This window comes from Aphelocoma coerulescens, chromosome 3 (assembly GCF_041296385.1).
Source record: "Aphelocoma coerulescens isolate FSJ_1873_10779 chromosome 3, UR_Acoe_1.0, whole genome shotgun sequence".
In the NCBI taxonomy this organism is placed as follows: Eukaryota; Metazoa; Chordata; class Aves; order Passeriformes; family Corvidae; genus Aphelocoma; species Aphelocoma coerulescens.
Genome location: NC_091016.1, coordinates 48,423,266 through 48,446,952, shown reverse-complemented (window position 1 = coordinate 48,446,952; position 23,687 = coordinate 48,423,266). Strand labels below are relative to the sequence as shown.

Here is a 23,687-nt window from a genome sequence, read left to right as displayed (position 1 = left end):
AGTTCAAAACTATGTAATAGTAATTAATAATCACACATTGTATTTATGACTCATGCAACGGCAGAGAAAGAGGGGTCAGAATATGTTTCATAGTTTAACATACCGCTGAGAAAATATTGAACCAAGTCCTGACTCATCCCTTGGGGCTGCTTCCTCAGAAACTTCCTACTTCTCCCAAACACGAGTTGTTACCATTTCAAACTTCTCTATTTGGAGAAGCACGCCACAGACGCCTGTGTCAGCTCCTGGGCTTGCATTAGTCACAAGTCTCCTATTTAGAGTACCCATCACGCTCTCGAAGAGCTCTGGGCCACGCGAATGTTCAGTCTGAAATCATCATAACTAAATCCTTAAATATGCTAAAGAACCAACCAAAACAGCAGGACGAGCAAAACCATCCACATAAATTACTTCCTCCGCAGCCCGCTGCCACTCGGCGCTCCTTTCTTGCCCGCGCTCACAAGGGCTTGTTCTCGGGGTGCCCGGCTGGCTGCGGGGATGCTCCGGGGATGCTCCAGGGACGCAGCGGGGATGCCGCGGGGCGCCGCCGCCGCCCAAGCCCCGGGCCCGTGGGTCCGCAGCAGCCGCCAGCGCCTCGGCAGGCCCCGCGCAGCCGCTGTGAGGGGCGGTGCGCGGCCCCGCTGCCCGCCCTCCGAGGCGGGGCCGTGCGCGGCCCTGGAGAGAGGGGCGGGCGCGGGGTGGCTCCTGCGGATAGCGCCGGAGGAGAGCGAGGAAGGTAGCGTGGGCCGGCGGGTGTGTGCAGCGTGCTGAGGTGCGGTGAGGTCTGAACCCGAGGCCGTGGAGGTCGGATTTTAAAGTTTCCCTGCTCCGGCCTCCCTCTGTTCTCTCTTCCCGCTCCCTGCCCGCCGTGGGGCTGCGCTCCTGCGGTGGCAGCTGGGCAGGAGGGAGCTGCTGTTCGGCCCGCCCGACGTGTTTCTGAGTAGGCTTTTCTGCTTCGGAGAGTGGCTCTCTGCCGCTGAGATTCTCAGTTGCGCCAAGTGCAAAGGTGGGACTTGCAGGCCTGGGACGGGCTCAAGTCGTATTAGCTTTCACTTCTTTATGCCTTAAATTCCATGCGTAGCAAATCGAAAGTCACCCAAATAAATGGCAGCGTTTTCCAGAGGCGGGAGAACTGTTAATAGTTGTTTTGTGTTACACTTGACATGAGCTTTGGCTTCGTCTTGTCGCCTGGAGGCCTCCGGCTTCCGGTGCTTGGGTGATTTGCAGTCTTTACAGTTTATGGAGACGCCTCTGTAATGATTGTTTATCTGGAGTAAAAGGCTTTCTGGTGTTACGGAGTTACATCGGTGCTAAGAGCAGAGCCGTGTGTTGGTTGGTGTGCGAGGAGGGCGAGGTGCCGCTGTGCTCGGCTCTTCCCCGGGAAGTCAGCGGAGCTGAGCGCGGCACCTGCTCCCGCCGGGCTCAGCCCGACACCGCTCAGCCTCGGCGGCGAGTTCTGCATCGCATTGAACTCTCTGAGAGAGGTACTGCTAAAATCGTGCTGTGGCGGTGGGTGTGAGTACTGCCTATGAAAAGGCTTCAAAGAACTTTTTGCAGTTACTCGGGCTTGGGATGAATGGTTAGCTGGGAGTGGACTGCGGAGGTAAAAGTTGCCGGAGCTAAGAGCGTTGTTATATAATGGTTCTGGCATACAGTGTTGTGACTTGGCTTGTCTGACTCGTTGTGGCAGAGGCAGTGCGTGCTGACTTGTTTGGGATACTACCAAAGCCTTGGGTGTTCATTTTTGTGGCTTTAGATGCCAGGCTAACAGTCCTAAATCTTATTTCTGGGCATTGTTGCCAGCGTTTAGCTGCGTGCATGCTATGTCATAACCATGGGTATTTCCTGCTGATGCTTGAGTGCTCTTCTGCAGCATCTTCTCTTCTGATTTTACATGCTGAACTTAACTGCAGAGCAGGAAATTTAATATTAATGGGGGATTTGCTAGACAAGTTAATTGTTAAAAGCAAAAAAATAAAATAAGGCAATAAAATAGAGGTGACTAATTGCTAGTGTCCAAAAGAAGCATGTGCTACATCAGCAGTACCCTCAAGATGGTATATTAGAATTCAAACTGTAGTGAATGTGTTAAAGGAGGATTTCCTCAGTATTTATTACAAGTTCTCCCAAGTCTTTGATAAGCCTGAGTAGGTAATTTTGAAAACAGTTGGGGACAATGCTAACATAACTGAAAGTGACCTTGTCCTGACCGGGTTACTAACACACACACGGAAACACACACAGAGACGTGTTTTGCATTCCTTTTCTAGGTATAGTAAATGAAAAGTCAACCCAAAGGTGTTCTTACACTTCGGCATTTTATCTATAATGAAAATGAATTGACAGTCTAGTTTCAAATAATAATTTTATGTATGTCTGCAGGTTTCATTTTGAAGTTTTAAGTTTTTTTACATTATGAAGTCTTTTGGAACATCATGACTTTTTTAAAACTAACTTTCATAATATGAAATCCCTGTTTCTTATTACAGAAGAGTTGGTGTAGGATTTGTTAAATCTATTCTTTCTTGTATTTGTGGAATTAGTAATTTAGTGTAATTTTTAGTAAACTGAAACAATTTTTATTAAAAGTTAATGTGCTTTATACATCTTCGTTGTTAATACAGTTTTCATTTGGATGTGTATTTCCTCAAATCCGCATCATTTAGGTGCTCTTAAGGTGAGATGGATGCATTTTTTTACCCTCCACCATCAATGTCACAGACAAATAAAAGGTCAGCTTGAATAAATCAAGTCTGTCATGATTGTGCTGTGATAGGTGCAGTGTTGCCTTTGGAGCTAATACCTTAGAGAGAGTTTATGTATTGTTTATCAGTGGAAAAAAGTATAAGTTACAGACTGGTGACTTTCAAATCTGCTCAGTGTCTTTGTTGTCCCTATGTTCTGGTTCCAGAGTTCACAACAATATGTAGAATTAATCAGCACCTTCTTCTGTTCTGAAAGCAGCACTTTTTGAAGCTCCCTCTGTTCCTGGTCATTACTTAATCAAATGTAAGAGTCCAGTGAGAAAGGAGATAATTGCCTTTATGCTTCTTTGGCAACTTAGTCCCTGAAAAAAAAAGTTTATTTCTACCTACCAACTTACATCAAAAGAAATGCCATAATGCTTGCTGGGTTATTTTTCTTTCATAATCTACTTACTTAAGGTGTTTCTTGCACACCTTTGTAGAATGCAGCCTTTTTTTGGTGATGTGTGACATTACTATCTTTTAAGTGGTACTTACTGCTTTTTATAGGTAGGGCAGAATTTTACATGAATCTTATCTCTCTACATCTCTCAATGTTTTGTCTTGGGTAGATAGTTTTTAATGCAGAAAAGTAGTCTTGCTTGGTTAGTTTTCAGTTGAAAATAATAGAAGATGAAATCATTAAGCAGATCTGTAAGGCAGAATCTTACATCATTAATTCCTGTTGCTCAAATGATGAGGCTTGAGATCACTTAAGGTGCAGAACTTGTGGGGAAATTGAATATCCAGCAGTTAATTACTATCTGTGACTTTTTTTATACACTGTATGAATATATCAATTTCTTTAATACAGCACATCTTGCTTTAGCCAGCTTTTGCTAAAGATTAGTTCTACATTATTGTTTGCTTTTCTATACAAGTTTCATTATTTTGCCTGGTGAGTGAAATTCCTTCAGGTGTTTTTTAAGAAACTAGATCAGGAAATTGACAGTTGGCAACTAATATTTATCTTACTATATCTTATGTTAGGCCAAATACCTTGATAATGTGTCCATTACAAATTAGAGAGGCATTAATGTATGAAATAGGAGAATGTCTTAAAGATGTTAGCTTCCTCACAATTTAGCAAGACCTTGTGATAAATTTAGCTGGTTAATGGTTACTGTTGTTGCCCAAGCCCCTCACAAGTTTTGAAATCCCCACACATTTTGCAAGCAGGGAGGCTCCCTCCTTTGTGCTTCATCTCTGGCACAGCGTTTGCGGAACTGTGGGATTCTGCACACTGGGTGCAGAGCCACGTAATAACTGAGGGGAAAATGGGCTCTTCTTTATAATGAGCTGTGATTCAGAAGTACACCGAGTTTTCTTAAGTTAGCTTTAATGGCTGAATCTGGTGTCAAAACAGGCTGTATTTATCCATTAAAAAAACCTTCATAGAAAAAAAGGATACGACTTGTGTAGTGAGCGATCTTAGAAAGGACACCTAGGTTACATGCAGAGTCTTGCAGTGTAGGGTTCTCATTTTGAGAAAGTTGGGAAGTAGGTTTGGTGAGGCTTTAATAACTTGCATATAAATACATGGATGTACACCTGTTTCTAGGAGGTAGCATTTGAAATGCTGCGCAGTGGCTGGTGGATACAGGAGGCAGTTGGGCTTTTTGACCTGTGCCAAGTGAAAGTCCTTCTATTGGTGAAGGTTAAGATAATTTGTTTTTTTTCCCCTGACTTCTAAGGTCCATGAGGTATTAGGCAAATTATGCATGGTTTCATAGAGGCTATCTCAGATTTATAACGAGAACAGAAACTCATCTGGTTTTAGCAGCATTTTTTTAAAATACCAGTTCAGTAGTTGACTAGCATTTAGACAGAATTTCATCTTTGGACATCATACTTGGCTTCCTGTGAGTTTCTAATACCAGCCTTGGCCAATCCAACACAAATATTCAATGTTAAGTTCAAAGTTTCTTTAATGAATCCCTTTGGGCATTTGAGCTGACCACAAGTAGGGTCTTCAATTATATAAAGTATAGTTGTGTAGAAGATTTATGTATCTCTGTTAATTGGAAGGTGGCTCTGTTGGGACCTTGTACAAGTAAAGAAAAAATAGGAAATGGTCATTTCATCCTTGATGCCATTAGTTTATGAAAATTACCATACAAGCTGGGGAATCATGCACAGCCCTGAAAGAGATCCTCATTTTACCCATGGTTGTAAATCTAATCTAGAGTTACTGTTACCTGCTATTTTTGACGTAGTAGTGTTTTTCTGCATTCTAACATTTAAATGTGTTGGATAGGTAACAGATTTCTTATTCAACACCTTTTTACAGCTATTTGGATAACAAAATGAAGCCTGCAAAGCTTCACTATTGGACTCTGGGTTGGTTTTCCATGGCACTATGTTGTTGGTGTACTTCAGATACATTTACTCAAAGGTAAGTTGTGCTTTAAAATGAAACATCTGGCAACTCATTAAGTGCAGATCAGAATGGTTTAACTTCTAATGTAAATTTGTTATGTACTATTTTTGATGTGTTATTCTTCCCTTAGGAAGGGAAGAATACTAATTATTATCAGGCATCTACATTAACTGGAGGAGCAAGGATCATGCCTGAGAAAACCTTTATGTTTATTAATGTATCAGCATGAAGAAAGAGGGGAAACTTAAATTCCTTTTGTTTCACTTAAAACTTTTTTAATCTTGCTGTAGATGAATCATTTAGAGTTGTGATGTAGTAATGACAAAAATTGAAAATTACTTTGAGACTTAGAGCAATAAATCTGGAGTCATCCCTGTGGCATAAACTGTACCAACTGTTGCATTGTTTACTTTTTAATCTTATTTTTCCTTGCTATTTTCTCAGTTCTGACCATATAAAATTCTTTTTCATGACATCCCAGCTGAGACTGTATCAGATTACTGCACAACCTTCTGGCAGTTGTTGCACCTTGGCAAAATCTGGGCTTCAGTACCAATAGGCCATGGGAGAAACCACACCCCAAATCACACCCTTCTGTGGACAAAGCTGAAATTCTTATTGCATTGTATGAGGAAATACTTTTCTGCTTCCTTTCAGTGCTTTGGCAAGAGAATGGTTAAGGATGCTCAGTTCAGTGCTGAACTTCTTTCAGTGCCTACTTTGCAGCTGGTTGGTAGTTTAGACACTGCTGACATTTCTTCAATCCCCAGGATTTAGGCTCTGTCTTGGCCCTCTTGGCAACAGAGTCAGCTCTAGAGGCACATTCCTGAGCTTCACAGAGCAGGATAACTCAGGCCCAAAGAAGGGGAGATATCTCTGAAGCTGCATAGGTATTGAAAATGGATTTCCTTGGATTCCAGTTCTGAGCTTAACTTGCGTTGTTTAGTATGTATGGTTTTCTGACCTATCCTTAGCCAAAAAGTGTGTTCTAGGAGAACACCTTTTGGCATGACTGGCATTGCAGAAGTTCAGCTGCTATTTCAAATACAGACGATAGATCTAATGAAAAATCTAATGAAAGATCTTTTCTAAGGAAGGACTTTTTAAAACCAAGGAAATTAACTGCTCTGCAATATAGGGTAGTTCCTCTATTCAGGTTTCTACAGCAACAGTAAAGACTCATATAAGTGTTAATAGTTTTCATTGTGGTTATGCTGGTAAGTTCCAGAGCTATTCTCCTAAGTTATATAGAAAACCACAGATACATGTAAATGCTTAAGAGAAAATGGGGCCATTGCAACATAGAAAGACTAGAGGAAAAAATGGAGACATGATATAACACAGAAGCATCCCTAGGTTGTCCTCAGGTTGAGAAGAATTAGCTTTGTCTTTTATTCCTTTTTTTTTTTTTCCTTTTGGTACTATATCCTCTGGCAAGAACTAATGACTGACAAGTGGCTATTAGCTTCCAGAGAATAACAATTTATTTTGACAGTTCTGCACATAATGTTGTCAGTTTAAATAATTTGCAATTCTGTTTATTTTTTTCCATTTGCTGTTCTATTTAATTACTTTGTCTGGTTGCTTCATAGCTAAATATATCTGCCATATTGTCTGATGCAACAGGTTTTTATTTACTTCTACTTTAACCAGAATAAGTCTGCTCCAAACTGTTGGAAAAGGCCTCTATAGAAGTGATGTGTTACAGGCTTCCAACACTTCTTGAAAAAATTTCTGAGTTGTTTCTTTTCCCCTCTGCATAGGTATAAGATAGTACTGGTGTGTCTGTGAGTTATAGATCTCTTATTCTTAGAGGCTTTGAAACAGGCATGTTCTTGTAAAATATGGAATACTCAAATTCTTCTGTAGGTAACCTGAAGACTTTGTCAGTTTGATCACTTATTAAATGTTTAAAAATTAATTAAATTTAGTAAGCATTTTAAAATGTACTGTTTGAATTAAATGCCTATAAACTGAGAAAGTCAGAATTTTTGAGATTTGTAGTTTGTACTTAACTTTTTATTCTGAACTTTTTTAATCAAAAAGTTTGGAGACACTTGCAAGATCCAATTGCATCTCCTGCGGTGGAAACTACATAGTTCGTGAGTGGTTGTAGTCTTTCTTTTTTAGAAGAGTAGTTACAGTTCCAAGAAGGTTGTATGCTTTTTTTTTTTTTTTTTTTTTTTTTTTAAGATAATGTGCCTATCAAGAAGAATTAGAAGATTCTTAACATCCTAAACAAAAAAATTCTTAAAAAATTAAAAGACGTTTAAAAAAATTATTGTTTTAAAAGCATGCTAGTAAGTGCTCTCCTAAATATAAAACAGAACAATGTGTTTTTTTCCATACTTAAGAAATGGAAAGCACATGAAGATAGGGTGCCAGAAGGAGAATTTGTTTAACAATAGGGGGTATTAGCAGGTTTCCAAATATGTTGTTTCTCTGTGACTTGTTAGTTTTTGTTTGGAATGTGTGCCTGAAGGTGTTCCTCTTTTGAAAATGCTTGAGGAAAAATAAATGTCTGTCTCTCTCCAGTGACAACCACCCTCATCCCTGGAAAAAGCTGTATTTTGCTCATCATTGGCCAGTGACTGTATGTAAGGTGAGATTTTTGTGTTTCTCTTTTATCCTAACAAAGGTAGCATTGGATAATAAGCATGTGAAAACAGATTGAATAAAGCCCATTAACTATTTATGTTATTTATGCCTTTATAAAGGCTTTTGCTGATCTTGATGCAACTTTTGCTACTTCCCCTACACTCCAGAGCAGCCATAACAGGGCAAGATTGTGGTGTGTTACAGATAGTCAGTGTAGGGCATGCTGTACACTAAGCTTGTTATAGAATTTATGACATCTTATTAGTTGTAAACTTAATCCCAGACTTTTCATCAGACTCTGTAGGAAGACTTGCCTGCTTTGTTTGGCTAACAACAGATCAGTACCTGACCTATCTGCTGCACAATAAGATTTTATCTTTGTAATATTGGCTCCAGTATTTCTATGATGTCGTCAAATACAGATTCAGTCAGGAAAGAGAGCTATAAAGGTGTGGCAGGCATCTCTGAGTATTTCTGCATTTTTGCTGTATTTGAGGGATGTGAACCCAAAATGAGCCCAACCTTCTGACACAGGTCTGTCAAAGCACAGCTGAGAGCTGTACTATTGCTGTTACCTGAACAAACTCCTACAAACCAGTTTTCCCACTGTATATTTATGTTGGTTCCTCCTCTGAGTTCCAGGGTAGTGCAATTGATAAATTGACAAATGACTTTCATAACCTTCTAGTGAAGTTGTAATGAGTAATTGAAGGTGTTGAGCATCAGAAGATGTAGGCATCCTTACACTTCATTGATTTCTATTGATCCTCTCTAGTAAGAGGTGGACAGAAGCATTCAAAGAAGTGAAGAAAAAGGGAGATGAAAATTATATTAAGTGACTTTTTTTCCTAGTTTCCCATCATTCAGTCATATGAGGAAAGAAGATCTCAACTGTACTCCTCTAACAGCTTTCTTGTTTTCCATAAGAGGAGTTCCTAAACTCAGGAATTCATTTAAGTACTTTTAAGTAGGTAGATTCTTCTGCATGTTTGGTGTATTTATATATGATAACTGTTTTTTTTCAGAGTGTAAATATTTTTAATGTTATTATTCAGTTTAAAACTGTTGACATTATGTTGGAAGGAAAAAGCTGTGTGAAAGAAGCAGCCAAAGTCATGATATCATTGATGGAAAAAAGCCTTGAGATACTTTTTTCCTGGAAGTAGTTCTTAGTTTATGCCTCCTGTGTAAAAGAATCTGATTATAGACTCTTTTGTACATAATGTGTTCTTGAGAGGTGTGTGGATGAGCTGCATCTGAATTCCTACCTGTTTTGCATATCTCTGCTTGAAAAGTTTTTCAGGCTTTTGAAGGCCCAAAAGGCCTACTTTAAAATTTGGAGGGCACAGATTAGCATACCAGAAATTTAAGAATACATCTCTCCCAGCTCTTCCTGGGCTTTAAACAGTAAGTGTTCAGCTGGTACTGAGTGTGATCAGTGCAATTAAATTGGAAAGTGTTTTTTAATCGTGTCTTCCAAACTTACCCATTCTAATAAATTAGTATCATGGAAGCAGTGATAACCCCAGGACCTAGTTACTGACTACTGCAGTGAAAAGGGTGAAGGAGGAAGAGAGATGTTCTTCCTCGTAATGTGATTAGAAATTCCAGTACCATATAATTGACCTAAGGTGACTATGTCTTATGCAAAGATATCTGAGCTGAATTCAGACCCCAAGTGACTATAAATTTCATGTTCCCATAAAAAATTGTGCCTGTGGCTAATTCATGCCACACTTTTCAGTTACAAATCAATGTGACTTAAGAGCAACTCAAAGGCAAGAAGAGGGACTTTCCTACTCCCTTTTTATGGAGTTGTAAAGATCTTTTATTCAATAACTTAAAAGGAGAACTATTATTTCAGCTTTTGCATCCTGGAGATTGCAAAAAAATAAAAATTTTCTGTGTGGTTGGTTTTTTTTGTGTGTGTGTGAAATGTGGAAAACCTAGTGGAAGTTTGTAAATTATTCAGTTCCTTCTCTTTTAGGAATGGGAAGGAGGACAATGAGGAAATGGTACCTGCTGTCATCTGCCTTTTACTGCACATATGTGCTGATCAAAGGAAAGAGTCAAAAAAAGGACAATAGAGTAATGAACAGAATAGTCTGAATTCAAGTTTGAATGTCGTGTTAAGCAACAGATTTTTTTTTTTAGTTTTTAATATGAGATAAAAAATTTTCCTAAGTTCAGGCTTTTGCAGTAATTTTGGAGCAAAGGCTTAAATGAGGAATAGAAACACTTGTTTTTCCTTCTTTTTTTGGTAAAAATAGAAGTAGTCACACAATACAGAAAGAATTAAAGTGACTAAAGTGAGGGCAGTACACTATTGTGATCTAGCATTAGATCAAAAAGTTATTTGATCTTTCCTTGATTCTTTGCTGTTTCTTTTCTATATTAAGCCAGATGTGTCAAAGTAATTTCAACTCTTGCCAGTTCTGGAACAAAAGACATGTTTTTCCAAATGTCTGTGTAACTCATAAGATAACATGTCTAAAACTTTTACAAGTTTTCTGTGAATGACGTCTGGTTTAGATGGTTTTGTGGGTCTTTATATTCTGTAAGGATAAACTTGTGAAAGGTTTTAGCTTATCAGCTCCTGCTAGAGGCGTTCAGTAAGAAAGAAATGTGTTTTATTTGCCTCCCAGTTTTTTTCAGCAACCTTATCAGTTTGGTTCATTTATTCGTTTGTTTTACCCAAGGGGTGGGAAGAAGGAGGAAGGGGTGTAACTGCACACTGTTTGAGGGGAAGCAGTTGAAGAGATGAACTCTCTCTCCACAGTTTGAAAAGCAAGGATTTTTCTTAGCAGTTGCCATGTTTCATTACAAAACAACTTGCACTTTATCTTAATTAAAGAGATGGCCTACTTAAGCAAGGTGCTGGGAAGGAAGAGCAGGATTAAATATTTCACTTCCCAGAAGCTGGTGTTTTATTTCAGCTTGGTGTATCTATATGTGATCCAGTAGCACTACTCTCTTGCATTTACCAGCTGCTGTACTAAGAGATTTGTATCTTGGGCAGATCTGCAGGTAACTACTTCTGTGACAGGTTGATGGTATTTCACTTTTAGGCATTTCAGAGATGGCAAAAGCTTCCATGCTTCTGGCACATGCTGTTTGTGCAATGTCATGCTGTTACAAATAGGCTAATCCCTCTGCTGTAGCATTCCCTCTCAGCACGGTGGGTGCTCTACAGCCTCATGGCACTTTGCTCAGTTTTATATGGTTCGTTTGATTATCAGATAGCTTTAAAACAGGAGAAGACAATGCTGCTTTTTCAAATGATGTAGGTATATAGTGCTTTCTGGGGTCCAGTCCGCACTTGAAAATAAGTATTTATGCCTCTGTTTCAAGTTAATGGTTGCCTGAGGTTGAATTAATCCTCCAGTAATCAGTCTGTGATAAACAGGAAGGCTGAGAAGAAGTGTTTTTGCAAGCAGGGGTACCAGCTTTGCAGACCAGCATTTGCATTTTTTATAATGTTGATTTAAAATGAGCATTGGAAAGATACCAAGACTGGAATTAAAAAGGAGGTTGAATGAAGCTGGCCAAAGCATGCAGAGTGTGAGCTAATGTGTTGTAGGTTGCATTGACCTCTCAGTTCTGCCAGCATGCAGGGTAACACCAAGAGTCTGATGAAACATATAGAAGAAACTGCTAGGAAGATCAGTGCCATGATAGGGGAGAACTGATTCCAAATTTAAAATGCTCTGGGTGTTCCATTAGCATGTCTGAGAACTGCAGTTAAAGATTGAATAAGGAGCACAATTGCACTGTTTTTGTTGCCACCTCACTTGAGCAAGCTGTTGACTATTAATTTGCTGTGCTTTGGGCTAGATAGCCAAACCCCTCCAGCTCTACAAAGCTTGTGTCGTGACAGGAGCAGTATTGTTTAGGTATTTGCAGTGTGTGTTTTTTCAAAATACTCCTTTCAGGAAAAAAAGCTGTTGCTGGGTGTAATTGTTTGCATTGTTGGTGGCAAGAGAGGAGAGGAAGGAAATGGACACAGAACAAGAAAGTCTTGCAGAACTTGCAGATTTGCTGCCACTGGCCTGTGGCATGTGGAAGGCAATTAGTGAGATTACAGGCCTGTCTCTGCTCTTCTCTACTCTCTGGTCTTGCTCTGGCATCACATAAAAGGCAATGTGGCATAATTAAGACAGAATGCAGAACCAAAAAGGAGAGCTATTATTATGGGAAAAGAATGTCTGAGGAGGTTGTTAGTTAATGGCAAAAAGTGTTTACTTGAAAGAGCTCTAATTGCTAAGAACAATAATCAGGGAAAAATACAGTAATAGTGTTCTGTGATGTGTGACACGGGTTTTTTTGGTTTGTTCTTTTCAGGGATATGTCTCTGCTCTAAACAATAATTAATGTGTAGGCTGTTTCTCCTGTATTATCAACAGTTTTTATTGAAGGCTGTGTTTTTTTGTTTTTGTGGGAAGGTGTTTAGTCTTTCTCTCCATTCTTTTGTCCCTCAAGTCAAAGTCCTTAAAACATATGTCAGTTTTACTTGGAATAAGCAATATATTTCATCTCTTCTTTGTATTTTTCACTTTTAATACAGTGATAAAACTACTCCTCTATGCTTAAAGAGGGTTGTGTACTTGTCTAATATTACAGTTTGTTTTGCATGTTTTTATTTTAATGGCTCTGCACTCCTTGAAACGATGTGGTAAGGAGAGAAATACAGAGAGCTGCCACCTGGAATATTATAAATGCAGCTAAAGCTCTGTTCGTTTAGCATGGATCAGGCTACTTCCTGTTACCTCAGAACTTGTCCTTCTGTCTTCTTTTTACACTGTGTTCAGAATGCCCCAGTATTCACTTGATCTGCTTCAAAATTTTAGTGCCGGTGGGTCACTAAGTGGCATAATCCATGCCAGCTTCAAGTATCGAGTTCACCAGCTCCTGATTTGGCAAATAAAAGTTAGCATGTCACAGTAGGACCTTGGGCCATCAGCAAATGAGGTTTTACTTTTCCCTTTAAACCTTTATTCCTGGATACATACAACAAATATCCTGTGTTTTTGTTTCCTACAGATGAATGCTAATGATTGTCATGACCCTCCAAAGTACTGGACAATCCATGGATTGTGGTATGATCATAGAGTGTTTTTATTTCAACCTGGAAAGGAAAAAGCAAATTTTGTACCTGGATGTTTAGTGATTTGGTTTTGTTGGGTGGGGGTTGGTTGGTTGGGTTGTTTTTTTTTGTGTTTTTGTTTGGTTTGTTTTGTTGTTTTTTGTAGGGTTTTTTGGAGATCTTAATCTGTCCCTATCATTCCTTTAAACAAAATTAAAACCCTATGGTTTGACATAAAACTGAAGTACACTTCTTTATCTCCTGACTCATTGAACTCTTAAAATCCTCTGGCCACATAAGCATTTTATTTATAAATCTCCTCATAAGATCAGGAACAGTCTTAAGCAGAAAGGGAACTATAGTTTCCCTTCTTTTTTTTGTCTCTCTGAGTAAAAATAATTTGTTAATATCTCATGGCTGCTTGTGGCTTTAAGTATCTTATCTCCTCACAAATACTGCAAAAGTACAGGAAAAACTAATTTGCTTCTGAGGAATCAACTTACTGGAATTGGTGTCAATGGCAGCAATTCAAAATTTTTCCCGACAAATACAGGTTAAAATTAGTACAGGAGTTTAAGCTATGCCTCCTGGAAAAGTGAACAGCATTATGTATAGATTCCCAGTGAGTGTCTTGGTGATACTTGCAGAAACATCAGATGGTGCAGCATTTAGGAGGTCAGTGTCATTGGTGACACCAGTGACATCATGTGCAAGACTCTTCTAAATCTTTGCCACACCCATATGACTTTTACATAGAACAAAAGGGACCAAAGGGCTAAACAAAGAAATCATGAAAAAATCTTTTGGCCATCTTCTGAATCTTCACGAGAAATCTTTTGGCCATAATTAATATCTTGAAGGTTTTACTTCTAAACCACTGTAGATTCTGATGGTTTACTTGCATTTTTAAGTAAAATCTCCAGCTTTAATCCTGCATATTTAAAATTCATGCTTATGTTAGTTACCATTAGTGAGTTAGGAGGCATATTTGTTTCAATTTTATTTTGCTTCCCTAGGCCTGACAGAGCTGAAGACTGTAATAGAACATGGCATTTCAATGTCACCGAGATAAAGGTATTTAAAACCAGGCATACCAAGCAGAGCTAAGTGCAATTACTTTTGCACATCCTAAATGAAAAACCTGCAGTTTATAATATCACTCTTAATGTTTACTGAGAAGTATGGTTTTTTAAGGACTCCAGGAATTCTCTTAAGTGCTTCTGGTGCTACTTGAAGTTGCAGTCCTTGTGATCATTAGGAGCTGTACCTACTTGAATTTGTAAACATGCAGTTTGGCTCATTCAGCTACATCCTTCTTAAAAAAAATCTAGAGGTCCACCAGCACATAAGTGCTGGATCTGCAGTGGCAAAAAAGTACCTGTGAAAAGAAGATTCAGTCAGTCTGTGCTCTCTCTTCACATTTTCTGCTGCAAAATCAGAACAAAGAAAGTAAGAGTTCAGAGTACTGTTTTCTGTGTGTTTTCTACTAGAGCATTAGTCCTTTTTTGTTCTTTTTCTACTTTGAAAACCCCAACGTATTAATTTCAACAAAATTCATTTACGTGTTGTAACCAGGGATAAGAGACTTGAGCCAACAAATGTGAAAAGCTGCATGATTGAGCAACTTCTGCAGGGACAGCTGAAGGAAAGTTTTGCTTTGAGTCAATGTGTCAGTATTAGTATGCTCAGATATTTAGGTAGGTGTACCTGTTACCTCCAACAACAGCATTTTCAGAATGTGGGGGGAAAAGACCTTTTTTCTTCAACTAAATGTTACAGACACGGAAAGATGAGACTTCAGTTGTAGAAAATGTATCAATATATGTAGATTGTCTAAGAAATAGCTTTTCAATGCTGTAGGTACATTTATTAATTGTGGTATTTTTAGGATCTGATGTCAGACATGCGACACTACTGGCCAGATGTGCTTCATTCATCTCTGAATCGCACCCAGTTCTGGTGAGTACAAAAAAGCTCTGAAGAACATTTTGGATATTATTTTATAAAAAGTCCTTCTGAGTAGTTCTTCGGGTGAGATGTTTTGCATGAGAAGTGTCCAGGAGGCCACTGAAGCAGTATCATGGTGTCCCCCAGTGGTAGGGAGGAGAAGAGAGATCCAACGGGCAGGAATTGTGCAGCAAGATTGATTTATTTACTTATTTTACAACTCTTTTATAGACTTTTTTTCTTCATAGTCTAATTGGTCAAAGGATCAGCCATCCCTTGGGGTGATTGGCTAAAATCCTAAAACATCCATTGTCAAAATATTTTTCTACTGTGCTATAAACAAGGCTCTGCAAGATTGCAGGTGTTCATGGTTTATAGAACTCTACAAATATCTTCTGTGAGAGAGAAAAGTATCTCACGGGACTGGAAAGAAGCAAGAAAAATTCTTGCTAGCAGCAATATTTGTATCCACAAAGCAGTGTGTCTTGCTAGTCTCATTTACAGTGTAAATCTGTTCTCTTGTAAAATACAGCTGTTGAAGACAGGGCTATGGCAGAAGTTTTAGAGAAATGAAACTTAGTGAGAGAGTGTTTCCTTCCTTTGTCCCCAGGGAGGAGAAACAGCTGCTGTTGACACATTAAATCTGAATAGCAGTAGCACTCCTGGGATGTCACAGCTAGCTGCAAGAGCAACTTCCAGGTCTCTTTCCCTAGCTAGTTTCACTGTGTTGCTGGCCTTGAGAGAGCTTTCCTTTTGGGCTTCCTCATAGAAGAGGAAATAGAGTGCTCTCTGTCATGGTAGCTGCTTCTCTGTTCAGTGAAGTTACTGACAGCAGCTCTGTGCTACCACCAAGCTCGTGGGTGCAAGAGGTGCAGAAGGATGAAGGCCTTTAGGACCATTGGTAGCTGTTTTCAGTATCTTTTAATTTATTTGTTTATTTTGCATGGCTGTGCTGCAAAATAAAGTAACACTGTGAAGAATGTCATCTTAAAGTCTCAGTAAGTATTTTGTGGAGACTAAAGTCTCTGTCCATCCTGGAAGCTCACAGGACTGATTAAAACACTTGGGCCTGGTGCATTCTTGGCTTGCTGCAGATGATGGTGCACGGGCACTGTCAGTGCAGACTGCACCAAACCACTCCAGTAGCAGTTCCATGGTAGCAATCATAGGCTTCTTGAATGCCAGCAGATCTTTAGCCCTCTATTTCTGCCGCCTTTTTAGGAAGAGCAGGATGCTTAAATACAAGTACTACTGAAAGCCTTCACAAGACAAGCACTTCACCGTTAGTTTTACACACATACATGCATACATTCTCTAAATTAAAATTGCCATCCTATGTGCAATCCCTTGCCTCCAACTTACTTCTGTTTCAGTAGCCCTTTGGATTTGACTGTTGTCTGCTTCTGATCCAAGCTAACTCTATCTCTTGCTAAGTTTACCCCTAAAAGAGCTTCTATTTACTTTAAAACGGTGGTATCTTTTCTCATTAGTAATTTAAAATCCCTTGTGGAGAAATCTGCCCATGGAAACCTGGGCTCTTCCAGGCAATAAACAATCCATTTGACATGCAGTTGTATTGAATGTTACAGCCAAGATGAGAACTCTCTACAAGGCTGAATTTGGGAAGAGACAGTGAAAATCTTACAGTAAAGCATCTTCTCCCCTGCCTCAAATCTCCTGACACCACAGTTGCTTTATTAATTCTCTATTCAGAAGTAGTGTACTATTTCTCTAGATCCAAACATATTCTTTTAAGATGTTTTCATTCCTTAAGAAAAATCTGAAGTTTTTAATATGAATGGACGTTCCAAGGCAGGCTTTCAAGTGAATAATAATTGTCCTTCTTTTCTGCTCTTTGATGATGTAGTTAAGGCATCATAAGTTCACAGGATGCTGTGATGATGGCACGAGTTTGTGATTAGATAATCTTTATGTACATCTATTGAACTGATACCTGTATAGTACAAGTGGCTTGTGAAAATTTGAAAAGAATTTAAAAAAAAAGTCATCCACAGTGTCACTAAAGATTATACTGCTTAATCTTTCAATGGACTTTAGAATTGATGGGAACATTTTTGTCTTTTTCCCAATTTTTGTTCTGTTTGAGTTTGTCTACTGTACACTGCAAGAATTTCTTTCTTCAGCTCTCTGTTCATTGCTCGTAGGAGAAGGGATGGTAGATTAAAAGTAAGACTTAAGAGGAGGCCTGTGAAAATTCTGCCACAGGCCAGCATAAAAGTTGATGCTAAAATCTTAGCAGCTTGTGCAATTTGACTGTTTCACCCAAAATAAGGCTTAGTTGTTTGAATTCAGAGAAAAAATTAGTGCTTTGAAAATGCATTTAACACGAGAGGTTCCACTAAAACTTACAAAAGCTTAAAGAATGTATTTTTCTAGGCAAATTGCATTCTGACCTCTGATCTCTGTGTAAATACACTGAGAGATCATAAGATCATGATACATGTTTACTTCATGAATGTATAGATGTTGCTGTAACCAAAATGGTGGGAGTTATCTTGGTTGGGTTTACTTTTTACGTGTGCAATAAATTTGGGTGCAGCGTCCTACTCCACAAGTGTAGCCTTTCAGATACTTGATTTAGTGTAATGGCTAGCTTGTACAGCACATATATTTGCAAATAATGTGTTCTAAAATTTGCATTTTGCTTTTCTTCTATAGGAAACATGAGTGGGACAAACATGGCACTTGTGCAGCCACACTTGAGGTCCTTAATTCTCAGAAAAAGTACTTTGGTAAAGCCTTAGAACTCTACCAGCATGTTGATCTCAATGGGTATGTAAATAAACTTGATGATCTGCCTTTTATTCCAAACAGTTTCTAAAAGTTTCAAATCTAGCCTAAAATGAAAGTCTAAAAATCTGATTATAGAGAGGAAATGGGTATTAGTGTAAATTATTTTTAGTACTGAAGTTCAGAGGAAGAGTTGTCACCCTGAGAGGCAGTCTCTGGTCACTTCAGTCAGGTAAGCCAGCAGCATCCTTAACAGCATCGTTTAGACAGTGTGAGCAAGTAAATTTTTGAGAAGCTCTGCAGGCTGTATCTTGATACCAAAAGCTATGGTACCTGTAATGTTCTAAATCAAGGGACAAAACCCCCCAAACTTCTGAGTCATACTGAGCCCCAAACACTTGTTTTTAAGACAGTGCTCTGCTCAGAGGAAAAGACAAGCTGCAGGCAAAATCATGCAGAACATCCTGGGAAAAGGCTGAGAGGCAACAGCAAGAGAGGAGGTTATGAAGGGTGGTGTTCAGTTGCTGCAGGCAGTCCTCTGCTGTCCTTTCTAACAACTCCAATGTGACACTCTTGCTTTGTCCTAAGGGCTGACTTCTCCTCATGGTTTCAAAGCACTGGCTGTGCCAGATTCTAAATCTTAATGAGATTGTTGTGGCTTGTCCAAGCACTGTATGCATGCTTCTGGCTACAGGTGGATGCCAGAAGGTTAGAGTCCTTTCCTGATCAGTGCTTGGTGTGGGTGAGAGGATGTTTGACCGTTAGATTTGTTGACCATAAATTGTCTGTCTGTATAAGAGGACAGTGTCTTAAGAGAGGAAATACTTTTGTACCAAGAAACATACCTTTAAAAAAACTATAAAACAACTCCAAAGAAACCCCAAACCAGCCCATTCTGTTTATGCTCTGCCAGTGTCCTGTCTAAGCACTCTCGTAGACAAAGTCTCATTTATTTTGCATATGCACAAAGGAAATAAGTCTTTCTTCCACCTCAGTTTTATAGATGTCTTTTAAAACTGTAGCAGATTTTTCTACACACAGTTTTTGTGCATGTCATATGCAATGTTAAAATGAATAATGTCTAAGTCAATTGCCTAAGTAGCTGTGATGGTGTGACTAAAACATTTACAGATGGCACAGTGACCGATGATGTGAGTCTGTATCAGCATGTGCAACACTGCAAAAGAACAGATACTGAAGCATGTTGAAATTAATTGCTCAAAGCTTATTATATATTGTGAAAATGAATAAAATTAATTTTATCTTTACTGAAAAAAAAGACTGCCAGTATTCTCACTGTGTATCACTTATACTTGAATGGGGAAAAATAATGACAATGATTAAAAAATTGTTTCCAAAAAGCAAATTATTAAAAAGAGGACATCATGCAGAGTTCTGTAAGAATTAACAGAACATCATCTATTTTGTTTGCCTCCTTATATCCTGTGTAAAATGACAGTGAAAAGCAGCTTGTCCTTCAGTCAGCTGGATAGAATCTTCCTTGTGCCAAAAATGACCTTGGAAGGGAAGGGTTGAGCATTATCAGCATTTATGGATTAAATCCTGCAAGATGCTGACTATTCCCACTTCTTACAGAAGAAGCTGGGACTCTCAGGCTCATCACGTTAGGTCCTGAGTCTTGTCAGCGTGGACATGTGGACTCCTCTCAGGACTGAACCTAAAGGAAGGGGTACACAGGCTAGAGGTTCTTGAGCCTCATTTCTCTCATGTGACCAACTTTTCCACTTCAAAAATATATTTGTTAGGAAAAGTTTCTGCCCTGCCAGTAGTGTTGATCCAGACTGACATGCTGTGTCCCTCTCCCGGTGTGCTGTGTGTCTCCCACCACAGGAAGCCCATCCAGTGTTTGAACATGAGGGTGCCTAGAGCACCCTCACAAGTCTGCTCCTGTGCCCTCTGCAGCAGCTGGAGCACAGGGGAATGTCTCAAGGCAGGGGAAAGGAAGCAATTAAACTGCATGCCCTACCTGGCAATGAGCAGAGCACTCTGATACTCCCTTTTCCCTAGCTGAAGACTGCTGACAGCCTGAAGACTGAACTATTCCAGCTCCTCAGATTAAGGTGCGGGAAAGGGTCCTTCCTGACCCTGCCAAGTTAGATGGGAAGTGGCCTTTCAGAAAAGGGCCTTTCCTAGGCTGGCAAAAAATGGAAGACAAGGTGCCCTTGCTCCCATCACTGTAATGCTTGACAGGTTCTTAAGATTATCTGTTTTACCTAATGATTATGAAGGTATGTTTGCATATAAGAAACATGGAAAAATGTGTTACCTTTATTTCAGTTGTCTCTTGAAAGCTGGGATAAAGCCAAGCAGTTCATATTACAAGGTAAGAGGCAATCTTTTATAAAACAGAATCATATACATGCGCCCTTTTTCAGTAGGAGTCAACTAATTTCTGTAAATCAAATGAGCTTTTAAAAACTGTTTAGTTCTTTAAGGTTGTGCTTTTTATAAAAGTTTTTGAGAGCTTAACCAGTGTGGCAGCTGTTGGAAGATGTACTTGTGACCTATTAATCTCTATAAGCTTTTTACTTTTTCAGATGACTGCTATAAAGGAAGCTCTTACAAGTTTTTATGGTGTAACACCGAAGATCCAATGCCTTGCTCCAGAAGAGGTAGAAACTCCCCTAACTTCCCAAAATGGAAAAAAAAACAAACAAAAAACCAACATCTCTTTTTTTTTTTTTTTAAAGAGCACTTTTTATCAAAAATAAAACAAAAATAGAGTGAAAAATCTTCAGTATGGTGAAACTTAGGTCTAGGTGTTCCTTGTGTATACAGCTGTTTGCATTTAAATATTGTTTGATTCTTGGACTTAGGCTTTAAAGGTCTTTGTCTTAAAGGATTTAAACCTGTATCTCTTGCACAAATGCTGTAACCACCATGCCAGAGGTACTGCTGTAGCTGAGCACTTTCCACTGTGCCTGCTAAAATTTAAATGCTGCATGGCAAATTACTAAAGCCAACAAGAGTGAGCTGAATGGAGCCAGTGACTGTCAGCCTTGGTGAGGGTGTGGCTGTCAGCAGGAGCCTTCCCTTCACTGAGTATGGCTCTTGTGTTCTGTATGAAGACGTTACTCAGTGAACAGAATCCTTTTGAAATAAAGCAGCTCAGAAGCTTGTCTCTGAGATTATTCCAGAAAGCCCATACCTAAAGAGGTACTAAAAGACATTTTGAGCTTCACTGTGGTTCAGGGTCAGTGTAGTCTTTCCTTTTGAGCTGACCATGTCTCAGATTTCCATTTCTTTTTACTTTTCCTTGCCAAGGATTGTGCTGTGCATCATGATGCAGTAGAGAAGGTGGTACACAATGTAAAGTATAGGTCACCGTATCTGAACCAAAAGTGCCTTTGAAGGAACAAAATAATATTCTGAACAATTACATATGTAGATTGTAGAGTTCTTTCTTTCCTTTTTTCACCTAGGTTACTCTGAACTTATAGAAAATAAAGTAAAAATCAAAACCCACAAGGTTAGCTTTCACTCTTGTAAGTGGTTCCTTTTAATCTCAGCTTGTTAAAGGTGATTTACTACAAAACACTTGGCAGAGTTATTGCCTGTACACAGGCGACAATTTATGAAAACTTGCTAAGATACAGTTGCTATTGGAGTATGTTGTCAACTCATTTGCTTTAGTAATGCTCTGAGGTTTCTGTATTCATATGTTTTTTAACATGAAAAAAGTCTATAGGTTACAATATTTTTAGAATGTGTTTATAAGTTACTTTAAGGAACAAAGGAGTATTAGTTGAATGTGGGTTGTACAGTGATCCACCTTTTGACATTAAAGAAATGCAGACTAACACAAACTGCAGTTTCTAGCTCTGTTTGCTGTAGTTGTGCCATTGCTTTTAGTACACTTGGGATACTGCTCCAATTATATGAAAGTAATTTACAGCTTGGGTCTCCTGTACTTAACAGCTGAAGGTATTGGGTAATAGAAATGAAAAACTACATCTCAGTTATTTGAAGATAGGCCTTTTTCAGAGTTCTAGCCTCGTCCATGCCTGTAATGCATGATGGAGGTACTTTGATGTTTGAAATGTGTTAAACACACTCTCTGTTCTTAAATTTCTTTAAAAAACCCCAAAACATAAAAAAAACCAAAACAAACAACCCCCCCAACAATACAAACTCCAAACAAACAAAAAAACCCTCACCACAGTTACTTTTGCCTTGTATGTATCTTTTTGTCCTGGTTAATTGTTTCAAAACCAATTTTTTTCCACATTTTGTTAGACCTGAGCATTTGGGGGCATTTTCCTGTAATCTTTTTTGCCACATGAGAGGCCCCCATGCCTGCCTGCTTTTTTCATGGTCAGAAGTTTTTCTTCCTAGCCTAGTCCAAAAATAACATTTCTCCTTCTGACAGCTTGGTTCTGTAGTCTTTTCTGTAAAAGCTGTTATAAAATTTAGTTTCTGTTCTCATTTACGGAGAATTTTATTTGCCTCTATTCCTGTCTGGCTATGAAGAGTTGGTGAAAAGTGTCTTTCTGGTCACATGTATCCTTCAATATTCACAGAGTTCAACCCGAGCTCATCATTAAGTTGAACAGCTTCTGTGCACTGTGCAGATGAGTAAAGGCCAGGACAACGTGTCACAGCATTTCATAACGAGGCTTACTAGTTAGACAATTTCCCAGATTGGTACTGAGTATGTTCAGAGTGGATGCCTCTTGTACTTTTATTTGCATTTTTCATCTGGTAAATGCACAGATAATCACGACTGTATTCTATAGATAGGGCAGTGTAGCTGAAGAATTGATGTATTTTCTTCTCTGCATGAGGCTGATCTTACCCTTCATGTTTCTAGGGTGAAGAAGCACAAACAATTGGCCAGATTGAATTCTGCTTCACCAAAGAACTGCAGCTGATAAACTGCACGGCGCCAAAGGGTGAATCCAACCCAATGCAGGCTCACTTGAAGCTTGGAAATGAAGAGCTGTCAGTCTGCAATGATACTCTCCCAACCTATTATCCTTCAGAGGTCCAAGGTCACAAATGAATCCATAAGATTGAGAAAAACTTTTTAAACAGCAACAAAACCCAAACTCATGTAATATCACATCACAAGCCCCTGTCCCTATCACAGGCCTACAGTGAAGATTTCTGCTGGAAAACAAAGTTCTTTTGCTATTAAAGGAAAGTGGTCCACATAATGGGATCAGCATCTGATCTGCAGCTTGGTCTGGATTTTTTGGCTTGCTTATGGTTTGAGTCAGTGTTCAAAAGACAACTGTGACTTTTCAGTTTGACATGCAGTTAAGTCTGCCACTTTGGCTGCTTTTTGGTTTTTACCAGTGAGTCAGGGAAATGAAGTAATTCTTCATATTGAAAGAATGATCATCTCTCTGAGATGAGATGACAATTTCTTGAGAAGAAAACACTGTAAACAAAAAGAACTCTGAGACCTGTGTGAAGGTCTGTTCCCAGATGTAATACCCACTGCCTTGCGTAATTGCTCTCCAGAAGTGCAAAACAGAGATCATGTCCTCTGAGGTGTTGAACCTTTCCTCACTGAGGGATTACAGTGGACCAAAGACGACTTCTGCATAACTTCTTAGTGAAGAAATAATGTTCTTCAAGTTTGGGCTTCTCTACCTAATAGATCCCAGGGAGACTGTATTTGTAGCCTTACCTGTTCTTTGATTATTTTTGTGGCAGTAGCTCCATGCAGTCTTGAGGAACAACCAATGCTCAAGCTTACATGTTAGTATAGGAGAATGTTAGGCCCTAGAAATATGTTGTTATTAATTTTTAGTTATATTTGAGCATTCAGCATTACTGCATCTGCACTTTTATATGAAAACAAGATAGTCACGTAATCACTTTGTTTCAAGAAACAGCTTTTTATAGATGAAACAATAAATACTACAGGATTTTCAGTAAAAAGTACACATGTTGGCCATAGTGCATCTCCTCCCCATAATGTTTAGTAACATGCCACAAAGTTGGATGTTTCCAGAGGGAACCAAACTTTGATAACAACTTCCCCACAGTGCTGTGTTGATCTATGTGTCTCAAATTGTGTTTCAAAGAAAGACAATTGTGGCTCATGGAGCCATCTATTTGTTAGAATAATATTACTGTGAAAACATGAAATGCAGTACTAGAAACAAAAACTTGGAAGCAATGAATGGTAGCACTGGTTCTTGCAAAGACATAT

The 23,687-nt window shown here is 39.0% G+C and overlaps 1 protein-coding gene across 3 annotated transcripts; it reads left to right on the top strand.

Moving 5' to 3' along the window:
• The first annotated feature begins 659 nt into the window (after positions 1–659).
• On the top strand, positions 660–22,696 carry RNASET2 (ribonuclease T2). 3 transcript variants are annotated; one of them, XM_069010162.1, is made up of 10 exons: positions 660–736; positions 5,035–5,139; positions 7,660–7,726; positions 12,763–12,818; positions 13,822–13,879; positions 14,694–14,764; positions 17,432–17,545; positions 19,802–19,847; positions 20,062–20,136; positions 22,335–22,696. In XM_069010162.1, the coding sequence occupies exons 2-10, from the start codon at positions 5,051–5,053 to the stop codon at positions 22,524–22,526; spliced, it is 768 nt and encodes a 255-aa protein (XP_068866263.1). In that variant the 5' UTR covers positions 660–736; positions 5,035–5,050; the 3' UTR covers positions 22,527–22,696. The 3 variants fall into 3 exon arrangements, with proteins under 3 accessions (XP_068866263.1, XP_068866264.1, XP_068866265.1); XM_069010163.1 differs by having other exon boundaries at positions 672–772; XM_069010164.1 differs by lacking the exon at positions 660–736 and adding an exon at positions 779–1,006.
• Positions 22,697–23,687: the final 991 nt, after the last annotated feature.

What these genes read in the sequence shown, in the direction of transcription:
- RNASET2 (XM_069010162.1), top strand. Translation starts at nt 5,051, where the DNA reads ATGAAGCCTGCAAAGCTTCACTATTGGACTCTGGGTTGGTTTTCCATG. An exon ending in TCAGATACATTTACTCAAAG is followed by an intron (nt 5,140 to 7,659) that starts GTAAGTTGTGCT and finishes GTCTCTCTCCAG; the next exon opens with TGACAACCACCCTCATCCCT. An exon ending in CAAGCAGTTCATATTACAAG is followed by an intron (nt 19,848 to 20,061) that starts GTAAGAGGCAAT and finishes TTACTTTTTCAG; the next exon opens with ATGACTGCTATAAAGGAAGC.